The 27,453-nt window shown below is 47.1% G+C and overlaps 1 protein-coding gene across 5 annotated transcripts in view; it reads left to right on the top strand.

Annotated features, from left to right (window-relative positions):
- The window catches only part of LOC128347948 (complement C3-like), a 136,900-nt gene that overhangs the window by 47,426 nt on the left and 62,021 nt on the right, over positions 1 to 27,453 (top strand). For all 5 annotated transcript variants that reach the window (XR_008317844.1, XM_053303318.1, XM_053303317.1 and 2 more), the window contains exons 14-22: positions 5,324 to 5,485; positions 5,774 to 5,903; positions 6,027 to 6,098; positions 9,040 to 9,240; positions 9,540 to 9,651; positions 18,264 to 18,349; positions 18,516 to 18,655; positions 20,641 to 20,853; positions 25,489 to 25,552. Coding sequence is in view for 4 of the 5 variants with exons in the window: in XM_053303318.1 (XP_053159293.1) it covers positions 5,324 to 5,485; positions 5,774 to 5,903; positions 6,027 to 6,098; positions 9,040 to 9,240; positions 9,540 to 9,651; positions 18,264 to 18,349; positions 18,516 to 18,655; positions 20,641 to 20,853; positions 25,489 to 25,552 (1,180 nt within the window). In the remaining variant the exon portion in view is untranslated. The remainder of the gene's footprint in view (positions 1 to 5,323; positions 5,486 to 5,773; positions 5,904 to 6,026; positions 6,099 to 9,039; positions 9,241 to 9,539; positions 9,652 to 18,263; positions 18,350 to 18,515; positions 18,656 to 20,640; positions 20,854 to 25,488; positions 25,553 to 27,453) is intronic.

Here is a 27,453-nt window from a genome sequence, read left to right as displayed (position 1 = left end):
ACCACCTAGACCTCTTAACATCGATAGACCTGAAGTAGGCCTACTTTCATGTTCCAATACATCGGGAAAGTCAAAGATTTCTTTGTTTCAAGTACACAGGCTCACATTATCAATACGCTGTTCTTCCTTTTGGCCTTTCCTCCACACCACGTGTCTTCATGAAGGTGTTGGCCCCCCTAGTGGCTTACCTACGGCTCCGAGGTGTCCGGATATTTGCGTATTTGGATGACTTGCTCATTCAAGCACGCTCGGTACAGGAGGCAGAGCTAGACCTGAAAACTACCATGTCGACATTGGAACAACACGGATTCCTAATAAATTGGGGAAAGAGCCAGCTGACCCCAACCAACAGGTTTCACTATTTGGGCATGGTGATAGATACGGAGAGGGATTGTTTGTTCCTCCCTCAGGACCATTTCGTGACTCTAACTACAGAAGTGAGGCAAGTGTTGTCAACTCAAAGAGTTCTCCTCACCTCTCTTGCAAGACTACTGGGTCTTATGGTGGCAACTCTCAAAGTGGTCCCGTGGGCTCATCTTCACTTGCAGACTCTTCAGTGGTTCCTGCTGCCTCAGGAAAAGGTGAATTCACTTGACCTTACCAGCACAGCTCTGCAATTCTCTCCAGTGGTGGCTGTCTCCAAACAACTTTCTCCAGGGGAAAGAATTCCTAGACCCAGAAAGACTCATAGTCACGACCGACGCCAGCAACAGGGGCTGGGGGCCCCTCTGTCTTCACCCTACAGCTCAAGGAATGTGCGGCCCACAGGAAAGGCGGCACAGCATAAGCTAGAGGGAGCTTCATGCCATTCGACTGGCACTGGAGGCATTCCAAGAGACTGTGCACGGAAGAGATATTCTTATTAGGACCGACAACACCACAGCCAAAGCCCATGTCATTCAGCAAGGGGAGACTCATTCCATATCTCTCCATCAGGAAGTGGTCCTGCTACTTACCTGGGCGGATGCCAACGTCAGCTCATTAATGGCTTACCATGTGAAAGGGGAGCTGAACCTTGTCGCGGACTGGCTGAGCAGGGAGGACCTTCATCCTGGAGAGTGGTCCCTAAACCTTCTGGTGTTCGCGCACATCACACAAAGAATGGGGAACCCCATTGTGGATCTGTTCGCGACTCCAACCAATGTGAAGGTCCAGAGGTTTGTCACCAGGTTTCCCTGCAGGGAGGCAATCACAGTGGGTACACTCACCAGTCCATGGACTTGAGGTCTGCTTTACACTTACCCTCCGACACCGTTGTTAGCCAGAGTACTGAGAAGGGTGCATCTCCTGCAGGTGTAAATAATCCTGATAGCACCAATCTGGCCCAGGAGGCCATGGTTTGCCAAACTTGTACATCTGGCAACCAAGGTTCTCTGTACCATGTTGGCGTTGTGCAAGGCTTCCACGAATTGTATTTACCAATATACTTGGAGGGCATTTTTGCAGTGGTCATCATGCCACTTGGTACCCAGGGGTGCTGCTACATTGTGACATCTCCTCCAATTTCTTCAAGAGGGTTTGGAGAAAGGACTAAAACCTAATACGTTGAAGTGCCAGGCAGTGTCTCTGATAGGTCTAATCTCTAGCTCTTCCAAAAGCAAGTGGCAGGAATATCCTCACCTCAAGAAATTCCTGCGGTGGGCTACACTCTTATCACCACCGACTGTACATAGATTCCTGACATGGGATTTACACGTAGTTCTGAAGGCATTGCAGCATCCGCCATTTGAACTTATTTCCACTATTCCACTTAGAATTTTATCATCCAGATTGGCCTTCCTGGTGGCTATAACATCTGCCAGGTGCATTTCAGAGTTAAGGGCATTGTCTGTTAACAAATCTTTCTGCATTTTTCAGAAGGATGTTGTCAGACTGATCCTGGATCTGTTTATCCATCCTAAGATTGCATCTATTTCCCATCAGTCGCAGGACGTGTTTCCCATCAGTCGCAGGACGTGTCTCCTTCCACCCGCGGTCTATGGGTTCGGCAGTCATGTCAGCAACTATTGCTAAATGGATCCGGGCTTGCATACTCATAGCGTACAAGGTTCAGCGTTTGAGGCCACCTTCTCATATCACTGCACATTTGACAAGAGCAGCGACCACCTCGGCAGTGTTTTCCACCAACACCGTGGTACAGGACATATGTAGGGCGGCAACATGGTCTGCTCCTTCGACTTTCACCAAACACTATAAGATCGACTCTCATTCTTCAGTGCAAGCCTCTTTTGGCAGGAGAGTGTTGCAACAGGTACTTCCTCCGGATTAGGCAAGAGCACACCCACCCTGGTTGGCAAAGCTGGTTGGCAAAGCTGTGACTTGCTCTTGAAGAAGGTGCACAACGCCTCGGCTACTGCCATCAGAACAGCCACCACAAACTATTTTCTCTCATGCCTCCGTTCTGTGGGCTAAAGAACTGATAGCCTTAGTTCCTCCTGAGAACATTAAGCTCAGACAGGTGACCAAACTGTTAATGATGTGACCAAAGCTGCAGCCTTGATGGCGGATTCCAGCCTTGACTGCATCCAGCAGTGCTCAGGAGCTATGGTCGCTGGGGTAGCAGTATGCAGATCCCTCTGGCTTAAGAGTTGGAATGTAGACACCAAATCCAAACTTGCCTTAACATCTTCCCCCTTCGCTGGCACCAACCTATTCGTTCCCGCTCTGGAACCTATTCTTGTAGAGATGAGGGATAAAAAGGTGGCTATGCCTTCGAACTGCAAGGACTCCCGCAAGTTTTTTCGGCCTCCATCTCACTCCTTTTGTTCCAACAGGCAATTCCAAGGAAGTCCAACCACACAATTCCAAGACTACCGACCTCAAAGCTCCAGAACCGGGACTATGGTGCCTCCGGCAACAGGAAGTTAATGTCACGTGATCCAGTTCTGTCTTGAGCATGCTCAGTACACAACCCTATCTGATGAGCTTCGAACACAGGGGAAAAGAACCCTTCACGGTAAGCCAATGTTCCTATTGTATTTAGCAATGTTCCTATTTGTTTGTCTGTGTAAACCGCTTTTAGGACTTTGGTAGAAGAGCGGTATATAAACATTCGTCGTCATCGTTATCGTCGTAGTAGTGGTATGTCCCATGGAGTTGTCCCTGGCAGCAGCAACCAAGATGGAGCATTGGTTCACTTACCGTGAAGGCTTCTTCTGGTTGCTGCTGACAGGGACATCTCGGCCCACCCAGTCTTGGCGCACTTGCCTCCTCCCGGATGAAATTGCTCATGGGAGCACCTAAGTTATCTTGCTCTGTAAGATGATCCTGAGATTTTGTAAAGGGATGCCGTAAACCATTCTGGTTTTCATACTGTTCTGTATGTTACCATTCGCTGTTGTTTATCGCACCTGTATAACCTTTTTCCTTACCTGTCCTGGCCCGAAAGAACTGTGGCGGGGTTATACTCTTCAGCCTCAAATCAGCGTGTTCTTCTTGTTCTAACTAATCAAATCTGTCCTGCCTTGGAGCTAGTGAGAGGGGATAACCCATGGAGATGTCCCTGTCAGCAGCAACCAGAAGAAGTGAACCAATGCTCTGCTCTATTGCACATGCTTCTGCAACGTACACAAAATGCTAATGCACCGCTTCTGTCCCCCCCCCTTCCATAACCAGTTACAAAGATTGTAAATATCGCTGGATGTATTTTGAGTTATAGTCAAGTTATAATATCACATCTATTGCAAAATTAACAGCACAATCCTATGCATGTATCCTCAGAATTAGGTCCTACTGTGTTCAATGTGAGTTAGCCAAGAGAGGATGGAGGGAGTCTCAGCTAGCAGAGGTGGCTGTTGCCACTGGAGGCAAATTGCAACATGTTGTCCCTCCCTCACTGGCCCCACTCCCTGGGTGAGCTCAGTACTGATGCCAACCCATCCATCCCCTTGCCGGCCCTGGCTCCGCCTCACTGGCCCCACCCCCAGACCAGAGCTTGGTGCTGACATCGACCCTCTTCCCCCACTTACTGACTTCACCTCCCAGGGTGTGCTCTGCCCTCCGGCTGGCACTGCTGCTTGCTGTAGTTGCGTGCATTCTGCTTCATGACCTATCTGTTCCCCGTCGCCATGCTGCTGCTCCAACACCAACTCACTCTCTCTTTCTCTACCGCTGTTTCTCTTGCACCAGATTTATAATCTTGGTCTCCTCCATTTCTCAAGAAAGAAGGTGGTGGCCTCAGTGCTGGGACTGGGGGTGGAACTGGCGAGGGAGGAAGAGAACAGGGGTGACAGAAGAGAGGCAATGGGGGCAGCAGCAGTAAACCAGGGCAGGCAGGCAGGCAGGGTGATGCCCAGAGCAGCCCGGGCAAGTGCCCACACTTGCCACCTGTCATCCCACTTAGCCTCATGGGAGAGCCACCCCTATCAGTTGGTGATCTTTGGTGTGAGATTAGGTGTCAAACTTCAGATACAGGATCTGTGCTGCTCCCAAAAGTCCTGGCCTCCATTAACCCAATATGCAGATTCCCCTGTGAGTTGGGCACTCTAGGCACCCAACTCTGTGTGTGCTCAGGCTGTGTGAAGCCTGAGCGTGCATACGCACACGCACACGCTCTCCCAAACCTGGGCCCTCATGCCCTCTAACCCCACTTAAGGGCTGATGTTAAAAGTCAGTCTAGTGGGAGCAGAAGCACTGGGATCGGGAGCAATCCCGACACTCCACACGAGCAGCTGCCATAGCCTGGGTTGGGCTGCTTATGTAAACAGCCTCATGGAGTGTTTGGAAAGAGATACTCATCAGGCCTACAGAAGATGACATATCTCCACTTGAGGTGAGGGTGCAGAGAGACAACAGAAAGCAGGTTTGTTGTTGTTGTTTTTTACAGTTATATCGCGCTCTTCCTCCAAGGAGCCCAGTACATGGTTACGTTTACCCTCACAACAACCCTGTGAGGTAGGTTAGGCTGAGAGAGACATGACTGGCCCAGAATCACCCAGTGAGTCTAATGGCTGATGGAGATTTGAACTCAGGTCTCCCCGGTCCTGGTCCAACACTCTAATCACTACACCACAATGGCGCTCTTTCTGTTTGAGGGAAGAGGGCTAGCTGGAACTGGGGGTACAGTCTTTGGGGGGACTGCACAAATTATTCTCTGGGGATTTGCTGTCTAATATTGGAATGGCTGCTTGGCTTCACTATGCTCTTCCTGCTTATCTGTAAATCAAGCAAATATTACAAAGACACCTCATGCCTCCAGAGCTCACTCTCTTGCAATGGAAAATAAAACCTGCAGTGCTGCCCCTTGAATTTCCCATCACTCAGAAGTGACAAATATGTAACAACTGCCTCAGAACTGACCCTTATTGTTGCCTTTTTCAAACAGCTGGTTGTGAAAGGAGCAAGTGAGGCAGACAATCGAATTCATGAGCCAAGAAGTCCAATGGAAATCATGTTGGAAGGGGATGCGAACGCTTGGGTTGGTCTTGTGGCTGTGGATAAAGGAGTCTATGTCCTAAACAAGAAGTACAAGTTTACACAAAAGAAGGTGAGATCAGAAATTTCTTGGGATAGGCTAAAACCCCACCAGCACTCAATATTTCCAGTGCTGAGGGCATTTCCCCCATCTTTTAAAAAACAAAATGTAGCCACATGTGCTATCTGACATATCTATAGTGGAAGACCGATCAGCAGGGAAGGGTTTGATAACACTTTGCCATCTGGTGTATTTTTCCACTGAAATTTCCTCTCCCCCACCCAGCTGCTTTTCTCCCAGCAGGGGAAAAAATATTGGGTATGAGTCTGTATTGGTTTTCCTATTGCTTGTTTCTGCCAGATATGGGACACTGTGGAGAAGAGAGACATTGGATGTACGGCCGGCAGTGGCAGGGACAACGTGGGTGTGTTTGCAGACGCTGGACTGACCCTGGTGACCAGCAATCAGATTTCGACACCCACAAGATCAGGTATCACGTGTGTTGGTGTTTGTGCCTCAGTAGGAATTACTTTTGAATAACATACCTGCATGAGAACTGGGATTCAGTAGAATCAAGGTTATTTTCTGTTCCTGCTCTCCCCCCCCCCCTTAGGGCCAGAGTGCCCCCAGCCTGCAAGACGCAGACGCCGCTCCCTACAGCTCATTGAGTCTAAGGCAAGCAAAGGTATGTGACAAAGGGCCGTTATACCCAAAGAGGTCAAACTCTGAGCCTTTATTTATTTATTTAACATATTCCTATACCGCCCAAAACTTACGTCTCTGGATGGTTTACAACAAAATAAAAACAGAAAGTGAAACACTAGTTAAAACAAAAAGTTTAAAACATTACAAAAATTTTAAAGGAGTATTTTAAAACAGCACTAAAGCCATTAAAACAACATTAATTAAAAGCCTGGGTGAACAGATGTGTTTTTAAGGACCTTTTAAAAGCTGTCAGAGATGGGGAGGCTCTTATTTCACTAGGGAGCTCATTCCAAAGCCTGGGGGGTGGGGGTGGCAGCAGATAAGGCCTGTCCCTGAGTGGCCATCAGACGAGCCGGTGGCAAATGCAGATGGACCTCTCCTGATGATCTCAGTGGGCAGTGGGGTTCATGACAAAGAAGACGTTCTCTTAAATACCCAGGGCCCAAGCTGTTTAGGGCTTTATAGGTTATAACCAGCACCTTGTATTTTGCCCAGAAACATATTGGCAGCCAGTGTAGCTCCTTCAGTACAGGAGTTATATGGTCTCTCTGAGATAACCCAGAGACCCACCTGGCTGCCGCATTCTGGACCAACTGTAGTTTCCAGACAACATACAAGGGCAGCCCCACATAGAGTGCATTGCAGTAATCCAGTCTGGAGGTTACCAGCAGATGTACCACTGTTTTGAGGTCGTTCATCTCAAGAAACAGATGCAGCCAGTGTGTCAGCCAAAGCTGATAGAAGGCACTTCTGGCCACCGTCTCAACCTGGGAGACCAGTGAGAGGCTCGGATCCAGAAGCACCCCTAGACTGTGTAGCTGTTTCTTCTGCACAGGTGCTCCATGCACTGCAGGGGTAGGGGGGCATTAGCTCATCACACCACCACAGGAACCAGCGGGGGCTTGGGATGGGCCTGGCCAGGCTACAGTCGTCCCCCCCCCCACTCTCTCAAGTAACAGGTTTTGTCTGACACACAGAGAGAAGCTGCAGCAGGAAAGGGCAAGCATCTCCTCTAAAAAATTCCTGGGTAGAGCACATACTTTGTATGCTGGAGGTCTCTTTAAAATGGCATCTCCATTAAAGGATCTCAGGTACTTGGAAATGCCTGTGCCTGGGAGCTTGGACCCTGAAGAAGCCACTGCCAGGTAGCACAGACCAGAGGTTCCAAGCCTCGAGTCCCCAGATACGGTTGGGCAACTCCTATTGTCCCAGGCAAAGGCCATTGTGGCTGAGAATGATGGGAGTTGTCATCCAGCAACATCTGGGGACCCAGGATTAGAAATCTCTGGAAGAGAAAATACTGAGTTAGAGGGACCACTCAATATTTAGGTTTTTATTCTCAAAGGTATAATCCACAAAGGCTCCCAAAGCATCTAGCAATTTTAAAATATCATGTGAAATGCAGCACAACAACAAAAATATCTTAACAGTCAATAAATGTCATAGCATGTTCTTAGGTTCCTGGATGCCTTACTAGCAGAGGCGTATCTAGGGAAAATAGTGCCTAGGGCAAGCACTGAAATTGCACCCCTGTCCAAACATCTGACACCCATCTTTCAGATAATTTTACCATAATATCAGCTCAAAAATACAAGTTGAGACACTTTCAGGAGAAACAAGCTGTAAGCAACACACACACACACACACACACACGCATGCATACACACACACACACACACACACACACACACATATGGCACATATGTGCCAGTCTCCTTCCCAAGGAAACACAGCACATCCATGTCCTGGGCATGCCTCCATAGAGCTAAGCAGTGAAAGCTCTCTTTAGCAAATGCTCTGCCACCTCAGCACACCTCACTACAGGTTGCTGCCTCCAAGAAATTCAGGGGTGGTTTTTTTCTGTCCAAACAGCTTTTGCCTTAAAGCGAGATGGTTGCAATGGGAAATCCTAGGGGCCCCAAACAATCTGAAATTATCCAGCAGCTTACAGTAGGCTTGGATCCAGCAGCCTGATCAGGAAGAAGGTGGAAGTTGCAACTAGACACAAAACAGCAAAATAGTGTGATATTCAGTTGTTGTTTTTTCAAAGCACCACGCAAGTTAAAGGCAGGCACTTTCCAAGTTTGAAATCCCACATAATCAGCTTGCTTGACAAATATTCAGATAAAGATAGAGCTCTGTATAGATAATTAAGCAGCATGCGAGTGAATATTTCTATTTTATTCCTTGCCTCTCCCCCCGCACCCTTCAATTTTGCCAGCTTACAAGGTATTAAACCAACATTGTCTTTTAAAGGGATGTTTTGTCCACTTACTTTTGTGCCATTTATATCTGTTTTTTAAACGCTTGGGTCCCTTGCCAACCACTTTGCATTCTTCTGACTCCCTAGATCAGGGAAAAATCTAGACTTGGGTCTTGCAGAGGCCATTTGAGCATATGTGGTGGCCATATTTGTTTTTTAGCAGTCTTTTTTTTAATTTTAAAAAATGGCCACCACACATGCTCAAATGGTTCCTGCGAGGTCCTATGCCTTGCCAGGCCTCACAGAGGCCTTTTGAGCATATGCGGCAACCTCCAAAATGGTCACCGCACTGATCTTTGTAGGCCTGAAAATTAGTCCGAGACAGGCTGTGGCAGTGATCTAAGTGGCCGGCAGAGGGAGGGGGAACTTTGCAGACCCCACCCCGCGGCCCTTAGGAAGCCCCCCAAAGGGGCTACAGGTTTTAAAAAATCCACAAATTGGGGAGGGGGCAGCATGGCACTGGTACCCCCCAGTGGCGCCTAGGGCATGTGCCCTGGCTGCCCCCCCCCACAGTTTCACCTATGCTTACTAGCCCAGACAGGGGGCTAGAGCTTGTCTGAACTGCTAGGGTTATTTGTCTCCCATTTGCCAATAGGGCAAACATAGTATGAGCGAAATACATTGTTGTTGGATTTTTCATGAGCTTTGTATGTTTCAGTGGTCCAGTATGAGGATCGGACTCTAAGGAAGTGTTGTGAAGATGGGATGAAGGAGAACCCCATGGGGTACAGCTGCGAAAAGCGTGCAGAATACATCCTGGATCAGAATGCTTGCAAAGACACCTTCCTTGAATGCTGTCGCTTCATTAAAGGCATCCGGGATCAGCAGCAACGGGATGATCATCTGATACTGGCAAGAAGCAAGTAGAGGTGTTTGGGGGTTTTTAAGACAGTAGCCCTGGAGCAGGTGGTGGGGCAAAGTGTTAAAGCCTTTATCCCCCACATTGTGGTTCTAGTCCTGGGGCAAGAGGTATGTGATCCAGCTGCTATTTAGTTAAGAAAAAGCAAGTGTGCAATTAAATGTGAAATTGACCTAATGTGTAATTTGACCTATTCACATGGAAATTCCTTGAGGTCAAACAGTGGGTCAGTTTTCCCTCACCCCTTGAAAAGACAACACTGTAATCATTGCAGATACGCTTTCCTCTTGATTTCCCAGGTGACTTTGAGGATGATTTCTTATCGGATGAAGAGATCATCTCCAGGACTGAGTTTCCAGAGAGCTGGTTGTGGCAAACAGTACACCTGACTGCACCTCCTAATCAGCACGGGTATCAGACTTCTTCCAAGCTACGTTTCCCTTTGGAGAAGTGTGTCTGCTGCTCCACAGACCTAAACTGGTTTAACAGTTTAACACTTATTCCCTGAGGCTATTCACACGCACGTGCAAAACCAGGCTGAGGAAGTCCAGCCCGGTTTTGCACACGTGTGTGAACCGCCAGGATCAGGCTGATCCCGGCAACTCCACGGCAGCAAACCCACCGAAATAGCCACCCTTCAAAATGAGGTTAAGGGAACGAGCACTCCCTTAACCTCGTTTTTTTTTTTTTTTGCTCGTGGCTGCCAGACTGCAGGGAGCCTGGGGAAGGGAAGAGGGGGTGGATCCCCATGATGCACCACGCACTCATGCGGTGCATCACGATACTTCTGGGGCCCCGGATGACACGTCCTGGCCCCTGGCCCTCCCGGGTGCCTCAGCATGCAGGGAATTGTCTGGGTGCACAGGGAGCGTGCCCAGCAACAGCACTGTGATCGTCTGCAGGGAAGGTAGTTTTCACCCACCTTCCTCACAGCCTGCTCTGGAGCCCTTCTCACGGATCATTAGGCGAGGGATCTCCAACAGAATTCTCAGCACCCGCACCAAACAGAGCAGAGGCCATGACAAACTATTACTGAACATGTCTGTCTGTAGTGTAGATTCAGTCTTCAGTTTGTCAGAGGGAAAGACTCAAGCAGAGTTGGAAGGCAGTTAAATTATTATCCCAGTTTGATCCTGAAGACCAGTTTGGCTGACCCACAGAATGCATATCAGAGACAAGTAGGATTCAGTCATGTCTCTAGTCTGGATTCTTGCTGCTTGTCTTGCTTCATCACAGTGTGATGAGCATCAAAATTACTCTGTTCTTAGCAGAGCCCCAAGCAAAGCCTGCCGCCCTCAGCAGAGCTGTCTTATCATGAGAGGCCATTAGGAAGTCTACCTTCTGTAGATCAGACCAGAAGACTTTCCCCTCCAAAAGGGGGGTTAGAAATTTTAAATAAGCTGCTGAGGAAACAGAGCAGTGAAAGAGGTAATGAGGGATATCTTCCACATAACCACTAGCAGAGGGACAGAGGCAAAAACTGTATGGAAATTTTGTGAAATGACCTTCCAAAACAGCAGTTGGCATTTGCTGCATTCTTTTCCTGGTCAGGGTGTTTCTGATAAACCTAGAAATAGGTTTAGATATTGTTCACATTCAAACTTCTGTTTCATCATAGCATAAAGGCCGTTGAGTCGGTGTCGACTCCTGGCGACCACAGAGCCATGTGGTTCTCTGCTGCCTGGAGCCGAGAACATCTCTGATTGGGTTATCCTTCCCATGTGCTCCCAGGCAGGACTAATTAAAAAGTGTTACTAGCCTTAAGAGCCCAGAATGGATAACCCCGCCCAGTTCTTTTAGTCCTGCTGCGCTCCTAGGCAGATCTCCATAGAATCCTCTCTGTAACTACTTGTTTATTTAGTTTTATCATTATTATATCTCAGTCTTTACTCTTGCCTCTTGCTTTTTCGTCTTTCCCTCCTTTAAAAAAAAAAACACCCCTTACATTTCTCTCAGTCCCTTTCCCTTCTGTATGCCTATGGAGCACCGCCAGGCTATTAGGCATATTCTAGTGCTGAGGGGAGGGAACAGAATGGGTTTCCCGCTCCTAACTAGAGCCCCGGGCTCTCCGCCTCCCACGTCGCCACCATTAACTGCCGCAGTGCGTAGCCAGGAAGATATGAGAGTCGCTGGATCGGGTCCCTCTCAGAACGCGGGGAAGGATGCCAGGCTGCGTCCTTCATGACTAGCCCGTACGACTCGGAGCTCAACCAGAGCTCAAGAACAAATGGAGCTGGTCATCGTGGGCCAGGCTTTGCCCTCGCTCCCACCGCTGCTGAGCGCGAGGGAGAAAATGTGTGCCATTGCCACTGCGAGCGCCAGCAGCTCTGCAGACATCAGCACTGCTGTTTTGGTGGGAATATCGGGAGCCGTCGCAATTCAAAGCCGCACCTCTTCGGCTGGCAGAGCCACGGACTGCCAGGGAGCAAGAGCGGGACATCGGAGGGAGGCTGCTTCTACCGGACAGAGACACTCTGCTGCAGCACTGGTGAGATCCCTCCTTGTCGCAGCTAGCCAGAACACCCCTCTTATTAGCCCCCATACTGTGCCAAGTGTTAGTCTTCCCTTGGAAATGCCCACTACTTGGCAAAATTGGATTAAGGACATGTTGGGAATATCCTTAAAGGAAGTCATCCAAAGGGCAAAAGGGTGGGGAGAGGGGCAGGGGACCTCCTCCCTCCTCCCCTCCTCTGAGGAATCTGAGGGACATGTACCTAGAAAGGCAAAGTGCAAGAGAAAGCACACCAGTGGCTCTAGGCATTCTCACTCACCTCCTCAAACAACCAATTTGGAAGGGGAGGTACATTCATCTGAGGGGTCTGGAGGAGAATCCCCCAATCCTACGCCTAGTACCCCATTGCCTTTACTGCCCATGCCTCTTGATACAGGTTCACTTAGACCTAACTCTATAATACAACAAGCTGTACATGAAACACCTAATGTTCCTAGTATACCTACGGAGACACCACCTGGGGATCCAGTATGGGAACCATTGGACAAAGAGGAGGGGGAATGGTCAGGATGGATGTGGATGGCCCAGCATCTACACTGTCCCAACGCTTATTTGCTCAGGAGAACTTTGCACCCCTAGTGTCCAGGGCTGTTAGTACCTTGGGGCTTCAGCCATCAACCCCTACAGAGGCTGTACCCCCCACTAAGGCAACACTTGTGTTTCCTAAACAGAAGAACAGGGAACTGGTTTTACCTCTACCCAAACTGTTTGCTGACACAGTTAAGGAGGAATAGCTACTGGCTACATCTAACCAAAAATCTGTAGCGGTGGCTAATAAATATTATTCTTTTCAACAAGAGGCAACAGATATTTTTAAGGTTCCCTCCATGGATGCCCCAGTGGTGGCCCTGTTAAATGGGGCATTACTACCCAGAGATGGGGAATCAGCACTTAAAGATCAAAATGATTTTTTAAAAAAATAGAAGCCTCCTTTAGAAGGGCAAATAAGCATTAGGGCTTCAGTGGCTGCATCTATGTTATCCCATGCCTCAGTGGTGTGGCTGGACGATCTGATTCAGGATCCTCCATTGGATATATATAGCTTAAGACATCAGCTTATTAAAATACAAAAAGCTCAGGCATTTGTCTCAGGTGCCACCTTAGATGCTATAAGGTTTTCTTCTAGGGCTTCTACAGCTACAGTTGTAGGATGGCGTAGCTTGTGGCTGAAGCACTGGCTGGTGGATGCGGCATCTAGAACAAATCTGGCTGCAGTACCCTATGATGGGATAAAGCTCTTTGGTGAAGAGGCTCTCGAGGTACTGGTGGAGTCAAAAGACAAACGTAAGGCCACGCCTTTACTTCCAGCTCCACTCCGGCAGGAACGTCCCCCTCCCAGGAGGACCTTCCAATTTCAGTATCAGCCCTTTCAGTCGAGAACAACTGTTACCAGGCAAGTGGGCACTCAACCAGAGGGTCTTCAAGAGGATTACACAACACTTCAGGAGACCACGGGTCGAATTGTTTGCGTCGACCCTCAACACACAACTACCCAGATTCTTCACTCGCTTCCTCTGTCCACAAGTGGAGGCAGTGGATGTGCTGTCAGCGGAGTGGCCCTCAGAGCTCCTCTACGCGTCCCTACCGACCCCACTCCTGACACGATTCCTTTGCAGAGTTCATCAGCTCAGAGCACAGGTCATCCTGGTAGCCCCATATTGGCCCAGGAGACCATGATTTCTGGAACTGTACCACATGGCCCCACAGGAACCATGGTTTCTGCTGGCCTCAGCAGACTTACTACATCAAGGCCCAGTCAAATATCACAATCCAGGCGGGTTACTGCTAGCTGCCTGGAGACTGAGCGGGGAATATTGAGTCAATATGGCTATTCGAACAGTGTACTGACCACCATGTTGGCCTCCACAAGAGATTCGACAAAACCCATCTATCAGTACACATGGACAGCTTTTCTGCAATGGTCAGCTAGGCATTCGATACCTCATGGCACAGCAACGATTAAAGACCTTCTAGCATTCCTTCAAGAAGGATTGGACAAGAGGCTCAAGGCGAACACACTGAAGACACAGGTGGCATCGCTGTCAGGAATCATATTGGGGATTTCCAAAAATAGGATAATGAACCATCCCCAAATTAAAAGGTTCCTGAGGGGAGCAACCTTACTCTCACCCATGGTGATCCATCAATTCCTATCTTGCAGCTTACACACCATTCTCTGAGCACTACAATGTGCTCTTTTTGAACCAATAAAGTCCATACCTCTGAGAGTCCTATCATACAAAACAGCCTTCTTGATAGCAATAACTTCTGCACATAGGATCTTAGAACTACATGCCTTGTTGGTGCACAAGAGCCTTTGCATCTTTTCGACTGACTCAGTTCCACTGATACATGACCCCTTTACCAGACCTAAGGTGTCTTTGGCCTACCATTAATCACAGGATGTCACATTACCCTGCCCTAGACCACTACACACAAAGGAACAAAAGTGGCACAAGCTGGACGTGTACAGATGTCTTCAGATGTATTTGAGACGTACAGAGGACTTCATAAGGATGGAGGCCCTGTTTGTTAGTTTTCTCCCTGCCTCCACGGGAAATCAGGCACAAGCATCTACTATTGCCAGGTGGATACATGTGTGCATCTCTCTGGCCTATGAGTCATTACACCTTCAATCTCCAGAACATATATTGGCACACTCTACCAGAGCACCAGCCACATCTGCTGCTTTTTCAACTAATGCTCCTGTATATGAGATATGTAGGGTGGCTACTTGGAAGGCGCCATCAACATTCTCAAAGCACTACAAGATTGACTTATATGCCTCCTCTCAGGCTGCATTTGGTTGCAGGGTGCTTCAACAGGTTCTTCCCCCAGAGTAGGCAAGGACACTCCCTCCCAGAGCGTGTTATGGCCAGAGCTGTGGTATGTTCCAATCAGAGGTGTCCTCGGTCCCAGCAACAGAGAACAGAGCATTGGTTCACTTACCGTGAAGGCTTCTTCTTGCTGCTGGAGCCGAGGACATCTTGGCCCTCCCAGGCGGCGTCCTGGCCTACTCCATGGGAAACCAAGACATACTAGAATATGCAAATTTTTCATCCATTAATCTGGTGCTGTATTTCCTCTATATTAACTGTTTTTTTTCATAGTTATTACGTTCAGTGCTACTTGCACATTTGGCCTAAAAGAACTGGGCAGGGTTATCCATCCCAGGCTCTTAAGGCTAGTAACACTTCTTAATTAATCCTTCCTGGGAGCATGTGGGAAGGATAGCCCAATCAGAAATGACCTTGGCTCCAGCAGCAAGAAGAAGCCTTCACGGTAAGTGAACCAATGCTCTGTTTTCTTTGGTAGAACACTATGCGCTCTGGATTTAATAATTTGTTTTGCAGACAAGTGGTTCAGGGAAAGAAAGTATTCCAAAGAAAAGCCAAGATATTGAATCTGATAAGTGAATCTTTGAAACCATGTTGGGTATTTTAAGGTGCCATCCCACATTTGTTCTGAGAAATGGGAGGGGGTTGTGAACCTTAGCTCCTTAGAGCCCCACACAACCTACTCCAACCATTTACTCACTTCCACTGGTTTGCTGCCACCACCTGCCTCTATTGGGAGGACACTGTTAGAACTTGTGTCTCTGTAAAGTCAAGCCTCTCCTTCTAAAGTCAAGACTTATCCAACCCTTGTGTGTGTGTTTGAGTGGTAGACACATGGGAGAGAGTTTCTCCTCAGAGCACTTATACAATACCAGCACACTCCAATTTAACCATTAAAACCTTGTTTATTGAATACTAAACAGGAACAGGGAATTCAAGGGTTAAGAGGAAAAATTGAACATGAAGAGGGTAGTACTCAAAATGAGATTGGGGGAGAGAAGGAATCCAAGAACTAATGATATATAGAAAAACAATCAAAATACATTCAAGAATATGTGATAAACAAAATAACAACCATGTAACTATTAATACACAAATCTTATTAAAACTATTTATGTAGTATTCAGTAAAAGTGAGAGCATCATTTGACAAAGGCGTGAAAAATTATCACATGAAAGTTGATAAGCTGGCGATGCAAATGCACATATCAACACCTCAACTCTCTTCAAAAATACCTTTTATTGCACAGAAATAAAGTTGGTATACATAAAGTTAAACATTTTGGCATACATGCCATCATCAGTTAAACAAACAAGCACAGATAAGAGGCCTCTTCTGTTCCCCAGCTGTTAAATTATTTAGAGCAGGTAACACTCTGTTCTGTGACTGATGGAGAGATAATGAGGAAGGGTGGGGGAGAGGGAAGGGGAATCACCTGATTTCCCCCCAGAGGCTAATGAACCTTATTGCATCAGCCAATGCCTCCCAAGCATTGACATGTGGTCTCAGTTTCTCTATAAATAATGCTTCCTTTATTTTCCTTTTTTGGAAATTCCTTTCAGTCCCCAAAATAGATATTTTAGTGGGCACTACTTTGCCTTCATCACCTTAAGTGGCGCAGTGGGGAAATGCTTGACTAACAAGCAGAAGGTTGCCGGTCCAAATCCCCGCTGGTACTATATCGGGCAGCAGTGATATAGGAAGATGCTGAAAGGCATCATGTCATACTGCGCGGGAGGAGGCAATGGTAAACCCCTCTTGTATTCTACCAAAGACAAGCACAGGGCTCTGTGGGTGCCAGGAGCCGAAATTGACTCGGCGGCACACCTTACTTTGCCTTCATGCTTTTTCCATATATGCATTGACCAGGGTTTTGTTTTCTGTGCCCATTGCCTCATATCTGCTAGATGTTCTTTGTATCTATCTTTCAGTGGTCTACTGGATTCTCCAATATAGAAAGAAGTGCAACCTAAACACTGAATTTTATATATTGCACCTTTCTTTCCACAATTTCCTTCCTCCATTCACAAATTTCACAGTCTTGTACATCACATTTCTTTTCCAGCTCCATGGGACAGGCAATTCATACCCATTCTTCTCGATGTATGAAATAGCCAGTAAAGATTAAAAGCAAAAAAACTGTGAAAGGCAAAAAAAAAATTGTAAAAGGTTTCAGGAACTTAATGATAATAATCACCCTCAATGTCCTGCAGATATGAGGCATTGTTCACAGAGAACAAAACTCTGGTCTTTAAAGAATATGTTTGTTAGGGCAGATTTCTGTAGTGTCATCAATAAATGTTCAACACAACCCACTGGTACATTTAAATGCAGGCATTGTTCAGCCCATAATCATATTCAGGAGGGTTCTCAATAAGTCCATATGCCTTTGAATAAAACGTTTCATTTTAATCCATTCTATCATTGAGACTTTACTGTATATGAAATAAATGGTTACTTCATGTTATTACTTCATCTTGTAATTTTCTACACCTTTGCCACATGTGTTCTGACTTTTACTGTATACTGCATAAATAGTTTTGATAAAAATTTGTATATTGATAGTTTTATGGTTCTTCTTTTGTTTATCACATGTCCTTGAATGTATTTTGATTTTCTTAATTAGTCCTTAAGAGTACTATCATTAGTACATAAGTACTTAATCATTAGTACTTAAGAGAAAAAATGACAGGCAAAGAAAATAAAACAGTTACATCTACCACCTAGTACTGATTTTAAGCTAAGGATATTTCTCACAAAATCTTTCTTACATCACCTCCAACTTGGTGCTTTCACACAGGAGGGCATGTTCTCCACCCCGCTTCAGTCAGTTTTGTAATAGCTCCTTCCTCAGGCTGCTTGCTAGAGGTCAGTCATAGTTATCTTTTTCCTCAAACAGAGGAGCTTGCTGCCTCAACCATCCCTGACAGTTTTGGAGGGAGACAAATTAATTCTTTAATGGGCAACCAGTAGCCTGGTCTTCATAAAGTTGCCATCCACATTTATTCTAAGAGACACAATTTGGACAGCCAAGAATTTGGAAGCGACATCACCTTAGACCAAAAGTTAAATGCTGCCGGGGAAGGGAGAAGGATTGCTCCGCTCCCACTGCCCCACAGCCAACCCTCAGCCGTGGTAAGCATTTCTTTAAAAAGCAGAGCTTTGGCGGGGAGGACCCCCCAAAGAATATTTCGGAGGGCCTTGTGTGTGGGGGGGGGCTCGCAACTGGCCGAGCACCCGAATTACTTTGGTGCGCCCCTGACCAAACCTAGTGCTCCACACAAGCAGCCTTACCCAGGTAGGGCTGTGCAAGCCCAGTTAGGGCTACTTGTGTGAATGAGCTCTCTATGTGCTGCTCCTGCCAAAAGCAACAGCCTTATATTTAGATTCCTCCTCTGCAGTGCCTAGGACAATTTTTTCATGTCTTGTTATCACATAGTCATGCAATTCTTCATATTGTTACAGGCAGGGGGTGGGGAAACACAGGGTACCTGTTGTGTCAGAACACAGATAGGTTGTCCTGGATATTACAGATAAGATGGGGGCACAATACACCTGGCTTCCATTTCCAGCAGTAGCCATGTGGATATTTTCACGTCTAGTTGTGGCCTGACACTGTACCTCCAAAACAGCTGTGCCCAGGCATGATATGGCACTTTCCCCTTTGTATCTAGGATCTCTTCAAAGACCATGCCTATTTTCCTGAAGGATTCCATCACAACCTGGGAGGTTCTGGCTGTGAGCATTTCAGACACAAAAGGTGAAGAATTCTGGACAGCAAGTGTGGGGAAGGGGACTGAGGCCTGGGGAAATGATTCTGGGCTATGGCCTGCCTTGCAAGATGCTTAGGAGATAAAAATAAATGTTTGATGAATAATTTCTTCTGATCCTGAACCTGGTTCCTTTCCCGTTGACCCTCCTTGCAGGGATCTGTGTGGCTGATCCTTATGAGATAACTGTAATGAAGGATTTCTTCATTGATCTGCGGCTGCCCTACTCAGTAGTGAGGAATGAACAGGTGGAAGTTCGGGCTGTTCTCTACAACTATGGGAAGTTAGACATCATGGTAAGCATTAGGATTGCAACAGAAGTATGCATTCAGAATTGATGGTGTTTGTATAACTCATGGTACTATGGATTCTGCAGGATGCTGGATGTCTTGGGTAGCACACAGCTGCTTCTGAGATGTTTTAAGGGATTCTTCTTGCTTGTCCCTCTTGAATCATGCAGCACAACTGCTTGGAGTAGTGAAATGCCTTGCACAGACTCTGGTTTCAGCACTTGGGGTCTTGGTAGGAGTGAGTCACAGTTGTCCCTTGTGTGGTCCACTTGTGTGGTCACCATGTTGTGCTGCTGGCCCATGTTGCACCGGGCAGCCAAGCTTGACCTCTGCTTTAGAGACAGAGGGGGAGTGGAGAAATAAACATGTGGGATGGGAATATGTTAAGTTGTGTGTTGAAATGTTTCTGCTAATGCATATCTGCATAAATATACCTGTTTTATATTCTTACATTCTTGTGTGTTCAGTTGCTGATTGTGCCCTCAAGAATCCATGTGTTAAAAATACTGTGTGTGTGTGTGTGTGTGTGTGTGTGTGTGTGCGCGCGCCATGCAGCACAACTGCTTGGAGTAGCAAAATGCCTTGCACGGACTCTGGTTTCAGCACTTGGGGTCTTGGTAGGAGTGAGTCACAGTTGTCCCTTGTGTGTATGTGTGTTTAGGGGGATGATGCTTAACTTGCAGCTGGAGGGTGGGGCTCCAAAGGCCTTTAGGTCCTGGTTCCAAAATTACCTAAGTGCTCCTCTGGCCCCACCCTCTAAAAGTCCCTCCCCTCTGAACTTAGGTTGGTTTCCACCTTGCCTGCCTCTAAGCAGCAATTGAAAACCTCTTTCTTTTGGCAGGCCTTTCGTGTGTGTGTGTGTGTGTGTGTGTGTGTGTGTGTGTGTGTGTGAGAGAGAGAGAGAGAGAGAGAGAGAGAGATTGTGAGCCTCCTCAAGTTCTTAGCAAAGTAGGCAAGATTTAAGTCAATGAATGAATGAATGAATGAAAAAAGTAATGGCTAATGCTTTTGATAAGACCAACATAACTTCCTCCTCAATCCCTACAGTTTATTTTTGAATTTTGTAAAAGTGAATAATGAACCTGAATGCATACAGGGCTGGATGCTAAAGAAGTCTGGTGAGGCAGCCCCTTCAGGCAGCAGATTGGTGGGTGCCCTGCACTCGCTTCTGGCACCTGCCTCAGGGGCAACCCTGGCACTTCCTCGCCCTGCCTGGTGGAGCCACTGCCACAGCCATTCCTCCTCCTGCCCTGAGGCAGCCTGCGTTAAAGCAGAGGGCAGGAAACTGAGTGGGAGAAGAGTGATGGGCTGTCTAGCGCACCATGCTACTCCACCACACTTCTGCCCCATTCCTCTGCCCTCTACCTTTTGGAAAGGCAAGGCAGGATGGAATGGGTCAGAAGAGAAGGAGCAGCAGTAATGGAAGCAACTACAGCCACCACAAGGTAAGGGGATGTTTGCTGTAAAGCACAAGGCTGGTGGTGGTGGTGGTGGTGGTGGTGGTGGTGGGAGATTGGGTGAGAGAAGAGAGATAAGGAGAAAGTTGGGATGGGGTGAAGAGTGGGGGAGAAATTGGCACCATGCGGGGAAAGATTGGGAAGAGCAGAGGGAATGGGAACATGATGTGATCCACATTCCAAAGGAGTGGGGGCAGCCACTCGCAACATGGCCTCGGGCCGGCACTGGTGGGGTTTGGGCTGGCCATGTATACGCCCAGAGACTTTTTTGTATGGGGCAGTTTATAAATGTACTTAATTAATCAGTTAATTAATTAATTTAATTACCATATGTATCCCTTTTTAAACCTAATGCACGAGGATGAGGGCAAGACTGACTCATCCACTGATCCGGCTTTTGACTTTCTGACAAGTAGGTTTCTACTACCAGTTGTTAAGCTGGGTTCATGTTAAGAGTCAAAAAAGGAGTTGCTGAGCTGCTCCAAACAAGAGCATCCCTCCACCTCCTCCTTGTTCACCTCTCTTTCTCCTCAGGTGCGGGTGGAGCTGATACACAACCCAGCTTTCTGTAGTGCCTCCACAGCTAAGAAACGATACCGTCAGGAGATGTCCATTAAAGCCCAGTCCTCCAGGGCAGTGCCGTTTGTGATTGTCCCACTGGAGCTGGGGCTGCATGACATTGAGGTCAAGGCAGCTGTCAGGGGCCAGTTTGTGTATGATGGTGTGAAGAAGAAGCTGAAAGTCGTGGTACGTAATGAGTCGGGCCTTTGGATGACTCTCGAGAGGCTGGAGTCAGGTGTACTGCACCCACGCTAATGCGTACATTCATTCTGCCTTCCTCCTCAGAATAGTCATAGTAGGATGAAGCACCATCCTGACTTTGAAGCACAACATTAGCTGTGGCTACATTAGCTGTGTACCAGATTGTGTACCGTTGACTAAAACAGCATGAAAACATCAGACAGTTTGGGTTGACTGGAGACTCTCTCCTCGCAATTTGAACCCCTCGAATGTCCTTCTATGTGCAAAAATCCTCAATGCAGAATTGTGCTGGACCTAATGATGTAGACAGAGCTAATCTGATGGCCCTCAAAAATCACACGTCGGGGCCCCACCCTTTGCTTCCTTTATCAAGCAAGACCCTTATGTGGTATAATTGTTCAGTACAAGAAACAGTCATGGCAAGCTCTTGGGCTGAGGATTGGGTGCCTGTGCAAGAGGACCAAGCATACTCCAGGCCTTTGGGAATGGGATAGAAATGGAATAAACTAGCTAACCAAAAGCAGCATAGCAGATCAAGAGCTGGTCATAGCAGCATCAGAGTTTCAAGTTTTGGGGGTGATAACTGAGTGATAGTCTTAGCAATTTGTGAAACTGCCTTGTATTGCATCAGATCATTGGTCCATTTGGCCCAGCACCATCTATTCTGATTGGCAGCAGCTTTCTAGGTTCTCAGTCTAGGTGATTTCCCCCCCATCATTTGATACCTGATCCAATTTGGAGGTGCCAGGAACAGAACCTGGGACCACCTGCATGCAAAGCAGGAGTTCATTGTATTCTATCCAGTATCTTTTCTATTTTGTTGTTTACAAGTTTGTCCCAGTGGGGATCCTGTAAATAATGGGGGTGGGGTGGATTTAGAAAGGAAAAAGGAGGGAAAGGAGTAGGAGAAAACAAAGTAGTTTCTGAATAAACTCTTAGTTAAATCTATATAAGATTACTTTGTACCTGTGAGGAAAGCAGCTATAAAAGGTATTGTGGCCCCTTGGTAGCTGAGGCAGCAAAACAGCTAACAGCTTTTGTTTTATGTTGGGAGGCTGCCGGGGCCCCCTCCTCTGTTGGTGAGTCCAAAGCAGCCAGAAGACTTCAGCCAACCTGATCGGTAAGCAGGGCCAGGGAGATGTGACAGCAAAGACCAACAGGAGAAGGGGCAGGGGAGTACTTACTAGGATGTGCAAGAACTGGTTCAGCACTCCTTTTCTGGAGTGCCAAACTGGTTTGGAAGTCCAGCGTTTGAGCTGGTTCAGAGGCGGGGGTCCTTTAAGGAGCAAAGAGGGTACTCTTACCTGCCCCATCACTGTCCCTCCGCCGGCACTCTCCCCAAAAGTGTTGGTGCTGCGGGGCTGCAGCGTACCTGCTTGCAGCCCCGGTGAACATCGTATCCGAAGTGGCTGACACATGTGTGCACGGCACTCACACACATGTACGTTGGCCACTTCTGGCATGACATTCACCGGGGCTGCAAGCAGGTATGTTGCAGCTCCGCACCAACACTTTTGGGGAGAGCCCTGGTGGGGGGAAAGTGGCGGGGCCGGTAAGGGCACCCTCCCTGCCCCTTAAAGGACACACACACACAGCCGCCTCCTGGGAGTGCATGAATCACTTCATGCATATCCCTAGTACTTACCGATCACGGACTCTGAGGAAGGCATCAGGAGGCCTGCAGTCAGTAGCACACCTGGAGGGAAAAGGGGAAAGAAACAGTTAACAGGGCAAGGTGGGGCTGAAATAAGGGAGGCAGGGAGGGACAGGAGCAGGGAAGTAACAAGCAGGTGGATTGTTGAATGGCATTAATAAAAGCAGAGCAGACAAAGGATGAAGGCAGCTCACCACTGCTTATAGACTGAAGAAGATCAAAGGGGATTATATAGCTGAGAAAGAGCTAAGCAAAGAAGAGGACTATTGTGAACAAAACTCCTTCCCTCTTCAGCTCTGAGGTCAAGCAGCTCAACAACTGCCTACATTATGATTCAGGAAGCCCCTGGTCCAAATCGTACCTCTGCCACAAGGAGATCTTTATGTGGCCTTAGGTAAATCACAATGCCCCAGCCCCAGTTTACAATAAACATACTCACCCGCCCTGCAGGACTGTTGTAAGAACATTTGAAAGCACTATATAAGTGCTAAGTAATGTTATTAATAACAAGGGGTGCAAGAAAAAAGCCCTGCAAAACCTAAGAGTCAATGAAATGATACTGGAGCAAGACTGGAGCAGGAGATGGATGTCAGAGAACATCTAGTGAAAGGAAGGATTCTGCTTTCGTGTGTGTGTGCTGGTCTTTCTCTGCCAGTGGTCCCTCTAACAAAGATTCACATATGTTGTTGACTACAATTCCCATAATCCCCAAGCAAAAGCCACTGCAGCTGGGGATTCTGGGAACTGTAGTCAACAATGTCTGGGAATCCCTGTTAGAGGGAACACTGATCCCTGCCCCTGACCTAGCCCACCTATATCTCTGCTTGAGAGCAGGTGGGCTAGGTCAGGGCTAAACCAAGCTGCCCTAAAACTGCTGTGGGCCAGAGGGAGCACCAACTAAGCTGGAAAAAGGAATGAAGTGGGAATTAAGAAAGTAAGAAGAGGGAGCAGCCAGATCCTGCAAAGAGCAGCATCCTTAAACAAAGAAGTAACCTGCTGCTTGTCCTCTTCAACAATCTAGGTGCCATCACTTGGACCAATAGTTTTATCTGCCAGTGGCTCCTGGGATCTAGATATTTGCATCCCTCTGAGTAAAATAACACTAATAATAAATAATAACAACTTTATGTATTATCTGTCCCTAGCAAATAAAGTTTATTATGGCCCTAAAGTTGTTCTAACTAAGGAATGAGCAGACACTCCAGTTCCAGAGTAGGTAGCAGAGGATGGTTTGGATATTGCAGCTATTTAGAGAAAACACATGGATATCCTTGTATGACTAAACACTAAACATTTATTGGTTAAATACACTTAGACAGGAAAGACCTATATCTAATCTAAAGGACTACATAGTGGATAGGTAAGGAGAGAGAGAGAGATGTTCCCATCTGCTCTCTAGGAGGAAAGGAAGGATTGTGATTCAGCCCAGGAAGTGCTGCAGAGTCAGTTCAGGGGTCATAGAGTAGGGACAGATAGGGAGACCCTGACTCACGGTCTGCACTCCCAATGCCCCTAGTGGTCATTAGGACAGTTGGTGCAAAAGGTCGATGCACTAGAAGTTAATCTCCAACACAATCTGGGTAGACAATACTGAGCTAGATGGACCAATGATCTGACTCGGTATATGGCAGCTGCCTATGTTCCTTCCTATTCCTGAGAAGAATGACAGAGGCACTTCTACCATGAAGCAACTTCCTCAGGTCAGAAGCAGAGCAGGAGAAAGACTCCTCTGGCCCACTATGCACAATTCACTAGGACGTTTTCTGAGCAATTCCCATGGAAATGAACAGAAGCTGCACAAGAGCACAACAAGTATTCATGTGCAACCCCTATTCCATGTCAGTAGACAATATGGAGGAGAACATCCTGATGAATTGTGCTGCCAATGTATTGGGGAGGTGGCAGTACCATTTGGCTTTCCCAGCCCCAGTCCCAAAATGTCTTGTGCCAGCTCTTTAGAGGAGGAGACCTTTATGCATGTGTACTTGGGGGCAAACCTCATTACATTCAGTGGGGTGAGGCCATAGCTCAGTGGTAGAGCACATGTTATGCATACAGAAGGTCACAGATTTAAACCCAGCAGCATCTCGAGTTAAGAGAATCTCCATGGCAGGATTGAGACAGTATGTTACTTGAACCTTGGAGAGCCACTGCCAGTTAGAGTAGACCAGGGTTGCTCAACTTTGGCCTGCAGATGTTGGCCTACAACTCCCATAATCCCTGGCTGTTGGCCACTGTGGCTGGGAATTATGGGAGTTGTAATCCAAAAACAGCTGGGGGGGGGCTAAATTGAGCAGGCCTGGAGTACACAGTCTTGGGCTAGAAAGTCCAATGGTCTCTCTTGCCATGAAGCAATTTTGGGGAGGGACCCTGCTTCAGTGGTTTGCATAGAAAGATCCTAGCAGTTCATGGCATCTCCAGTTAAAAGGCTCTTGGGTGACAGAACTGAGAGAGACTTCTGCCTCTGACCATGGAGAACTGCTGCAGCTCAGAGCAGACAAAGCTGGGGTTTACGCATGGCATTTGTGAACATGCATAGGATTCCCTTGTGCGATAAGCTCTGTCAGCCTGTTAGGACATAAAAGTTGTTGTGTGAATTATATCTAGCAGTGTGAAAGAGACACCAAGGGCTGCTTCCTGTGGATCAGTCCCCATGGATTCCTAAGGGTTATGCCTGGCAGCCCAATCCTATGCATATTTACTCAGAGCCTCTAAGTCCCACTGATCAATGGACCTTCCTCCCAAGCAAGTGTCCTTTAGATAGCAGGACGAGCTGCAGGGAATCCATGGGCCTATCTTGCATTTCTCCTCTGACTGCACCACATAGCATTTGCAGAAGAAACTAGACCTGACATATTCTTTTGTGTTTTCATGTTGCTTTTTTGAGTCTCTCTTTGCTGCCATGTTAAGTCTTGTTTGTGGGAAGACCCTGGTAAAAGATGACTCCTGTTTTTTCTTCCTTATAGCCAGAAGGGATAGAGATAAAGCTTGTAAAGAACATTGACTTGAATCCAGCTGAAAAAGGAGTTGGTGAGTAACTATCTGTTACTGTTTGAAGCTCCCTTTACTCTTTCTCTCTCTGTTGCCCAACACTTTCACTCATTCTGTATAATGTTGTGGAGCAAAATCGATATCATCTGGCTGGGAAATTTCAGATGGGGACATTTTCATCCAAAACTTTTTATCCTAGAAAGATTGTTGTGTGCCCACACAAAGGTATGTGCATGTAACATTTTTGAATTGTGCACCACTGAAAACTGTACTTTAAAATGCACACACCCACGTTCTGTGGAACTTTGGTCTAATCTAATATATTCACTTTGCCCAGGGACCAAACATTTATCCACCCTGGACCAAACTTTAAAAAACTGTGTGCCCCTCCCACATTTTTGAGCAAAAATGGCAATTGTAATTCTGAAACTATAGACAATGTTAATTAACAACTTAACAAAAATCAGCAGGTAGTTTTGGTTCCTTGACGAAACTGTGGAGTCTATTTGCATAATAATTAATGTGGACGCTTTCCATATCAGGTAGTACCTCTGAATGGTTAAAATGTGATTTAGTTTAATTATTGCCATATGTAAGGATCTTTATCTCTCTATTAAACAAATGTGATACTTATGTAATTGTTCTGCAAGTGGAACATCATTGCTTCCTTCTTTCTTGCCTTTTAAATCCACCAAAATTCTATACTTCTATAGCAGTAGTGTAGATTTTCCAGCTGTATGTTTTGGCTCTGAACCACATACAAAGTGTGAGTCCTTTTGAAAATCCTATAATTTCAAACAATACAGATTCCCCATTGAAAATCACTTCCAGTTATCAAAAGTGCAAACAAACAGTCCTTCATTAGCCCACGCTGTACTTCCCATACTCCCTTTGCACCAATCACCCTACCCTAAATATGGCCCTAACTTTGTCTTGTTAATCAGTTCCTGGCTGAGTGAGGGTACTTCACATGTTCTGCAGAAGAAATGAGAAAGGAGGCATAAGCATATCCCTGCTTCCAGGTCTCATGTGTGACAGGAGGATGGTGATGATATGCATCTCCCCCATGGGAAGAGGTGCATTCTCAAGTCAATTCGCTTTCAGACTATACTCACAAGCCACATAAGCCAATGAGGTCACTCACACAACCACAAGGGGGTGGGCTGAGGGGAAGACAGGAGCCTACCAGTGTCCCCTCTAACAGGGATTCCCAGCTGTTCTTGACTACATCTCCCAGAATCCCCAGCTGCCATGGCTTTTGCTTGGGGATTATGGGAGTTGTAGTCAACAACATCTGGGAACCCCTGTTAGAGGGGACACTGGAGCCTACCTGCCTTCCCCCAGACACTGACCAAGGCTCTGCCCACATGAGTGGTGCTGTGGCAAGCTGCGCAGCAATTGGGAGCGGAGGGGGAAGGAAGCTGGGCTGCCAGGTATCCCACAATGCACCGCACAAATAGCATGGTGGGTTGGGAAAGCTCCCTACTGCTGGGCAGCTTCTGCTCCCTGGCTCTGTGAACAAGACTGCTGCTGGGAGCCCAGGAGAGGCTGCCGGCAGTCCAGCAACCCACACAACTGGTGAGTGAGGTAGGAGGTGCACGCTTGTCCTCCTACCTCACTATAAGCCCGAGTTTAGAATCAGGGCTACCCGGGGGAGGAGCGACAGGATTGGGAGCAATTCCGGGGCTTCTCACGACCAGCCCTATCTGGGCTAGCCCTGTCCTACCCGGGTAGGGCTGGTCTTGAGAATGACCTTTGTGTATTGGCATATAAGGAGTTTAGTACCTCAGGAGTTAAACTTTTAAAAAGGGAAATGCTTTAACTTCAGTGATTTTTAGATCACCTTGTCAGTCCCTTAGTACTGTAAAGTCTACCTTTATACCTCCTGGGCTAGTTTTGGTTTCCCCCCACTGCAGGAAGATTGAAGCCCAGAGACACAA

Source organism: Hemicordylus capensis, chromosome 2, assembly GCF_027244095.1.
Source record: "Hemicordylus capensis ecotype Gifberg chromosome 2, rHemCap1.1.pri, whole genome shotgun sequence".
NCBI lineage: Eukaryota > Metazoa > Chordata > Lepidosauria > Squamata > Cordylidae > Hemicordylus > Hemicordylus capensis.
Note: the sequence above shows the minus strand (reverse complement) of the source record. Positions and strands in the feature narration are given on the sequence as shown.